Source organism: Rhodotorula graminis (assembly GCF_001329695.1).
Source record: "Rhodotorula graminis WP1 unplaced genomic scaffold RHOBAscaffold_8, whole genome shotgun sequence".
NCBI lineage: Eukaryota > Fungi > Basidiomycota > Microbotryomycetes > Sporidiobolales > Sporidiobolaceae > Rhodotorula > Rhodotorula graminis.
The window spans coordinates 226642-228710 of NW_017264935.1; the positions used below are offsets into that span (position 1 = coordinate 226642).

Here is a 2069-nt window from a genome sequence, read left to right on the forward strand (position 1 = left end):
GGTACGCCCCCTCGGCTCGCTCTGGACCCTCTCAAGACCACACACTGACAGCCACATGCGCGCCCGCAGCTTGAGCACCGCAACGACCTCGCCTCGGGCCAGTCGCGCATCCTCGCCCCGCTCGACGACTTTACCGCGCTCGAGCCGGGCCAAGAGTTCCCCATCACGGTCCAGTACAACCGCCCCATCGAGGGTCCGTCCCTCCTTTCTCCCCGTAAGCCTCGCCTCGACACGACAAGGCTCACCTTCTCCTCGTCCCACCCCCACCCCCACACCTGCTCCTTGCACTCGCACTCGAGCACAGCCTACCGCGCCCTCGGCCACATCCTCGCCGTCTCGCGCAGCCTCGCCCACTTTTCCTCGTCCACCTCGTCGGCCTCGCCCCCGCCGCCTCGCACATCTGCGCCGCAGCACGAGCGCCGCCCCTCGGCGCCCCAGGAGGACGACGGCGGAGGCGACATGGACGAGGACTCGCAGGGCGCGGCGGGTGGATCGGGCAGGGAGGAGGACGGCAGTGGTGGAGGCGAGGTCAAGTGGAGCGGCGACGTCGGCGCCCAGCTTAGGAGGGACGAGACGTGCTTGTTCGAGACCGTCGGGTCCGTCCTCTCCTCCTCGCCCTGCCCGGCGGCTCGCCGATCGCCTCGGCGTGCCCTCATAGCTGCTGCAGATCGCTGATGACGGTGCCTCCCTCCCTGCAGCGTCATGATCGACTGCTCGCGCAACGGCGTCCTGCGGGTCGACAGCGTCAAGATGCTCCTGCGCCACATGGCCCTCATGGGCAGCAACATGCTTCAGGTGCGCCCTCTTCTCTCCTTCGTATCTCCTCTCGTCGAGCCCCGGCCGCTCACGTCTCGCCGTCGCATACCAGCTGTACTGCGAGGACACGTACCAGATCCAGGGCGAGCCCTTCTTCGGTGCGTCCCTGCGCCTCTCTCTCCCCTCTCTCCCTCTCGAGCGAGACACATGACCTGACTCGGTCCTTTCTCGGCGCCAACACAGGCTACTTCCGCGGCCCGTACACGCACGACGAGCTGCGCGAGATTGACGACTACGCGTTCGCGCTGTGCGTCCTCGCTTCTCTCTCTCTCCTGCGCTCCTGCCTCGTCTCATTCGAGTCCAGGTGAGCTGACGAGCCCGATGATGGTACAGCGGTATCGAGGTCATCGCGTGCATCCAGACGCTCGGGCACCTGTGCGTCGCTCGTTTCCCTTCCCTCCCTCTCCTTCTTGCCGACCTGGCTCTCATCGAGGAAAGAGCAGTGACTGACGTCGCCCTCTGCCCTCGTCCTCCCGCTTCGTGCCCCTCATCCTCGTCTACTTCCTCGCCCGCCCCCGCGCCCCGACCTCGGCCGCACGTGCACTCGCCCTCTCGCGCTCGTCCTCGCACCCACCCGACAGCGGCCAGATGCTCCAGTGGCCCAAGTACGGCCAGCTGCGCGACACGGCCGAGGTGCTCCTCGCCGAGTCGGGCGAGACGTACGCCTTTATCGACAAGGTCCGTGCGGTTCCTCCTCCTCCTCATCCTCCTTGCCCTCTCCTTCCCGGCCCGACGATTTTCGCAATGCGACGACGATCTGACTCTCTTTCTGCCCTCCACTCGCCTCCCCTCGCCTCGCCTCCCCTCGCCTCCCCTCGCCTCCCCTCGCCTCACCCTCGCCTGCGCCCTCACCCGCACACGCAGATGGTCCGCGCCATCTCGGGCCCGCTGCGCAGTCGGCGCATCCACATCGGCATGGACGAGGCGCACGGCGTCAGCGAGGGGCGGTACCGCCAGCTGTTTGGGTACAAGGACAGCACGCAGGTGGTGCGTCGCGCTCTCTCTCGCTCTCGTCCTTCCCTTGGCCAAGCTCGGCCCCGCGAGCGAGGTCCAGGTCGATGTTGAGCGTTCGAGGCGCACGTACTGACATGTTTTGGCCGCGCACGCAGTTCACCGAGCACCTGAGGCGCGTCGACGAGATCTGCAGGGCCCACCAGCTCGAGCCCATGATTTGGTCCGACAGTGCGTCCCTCTCCCTCTCTCTCTCTGTCTCCTTCTTCCCTCGCGACTCTGTCGAGGACGGGGCCTGACCC

The 2069-nt window shown here is 67.2% G+C and overlaps 1 protein-coding gene across 1 annotated transcript in view; it reads left to right on the plus strand.

Moving 5' to 3' along the window:
• Positions 1-1417: 1417 nt before the first annotated feature.
• RHOBADRAFT_54067 (glycoside hydrolase family 20 protein) overlaps positions 1418-2069 on the plus strand; it is a 2771-nt gene continuing 2119 nt past the window's right edge. Inside the window, exons 1-3 of the mRNA XM_018417138.1 lie at positions 1418-1494; positions 1681-1803; positions 1926-1998. Of these exons, the coding sequence (XP_018270265.1) occupies positions 1681-1803; positions 1926-1998 (196 nt within the window). The 5' untranslated portion in view covers positions 1418-1494. The remainder of the gene's footprint in view (positions 1495-1680; positions 1804-1925; positions 1999-2069) is intronic.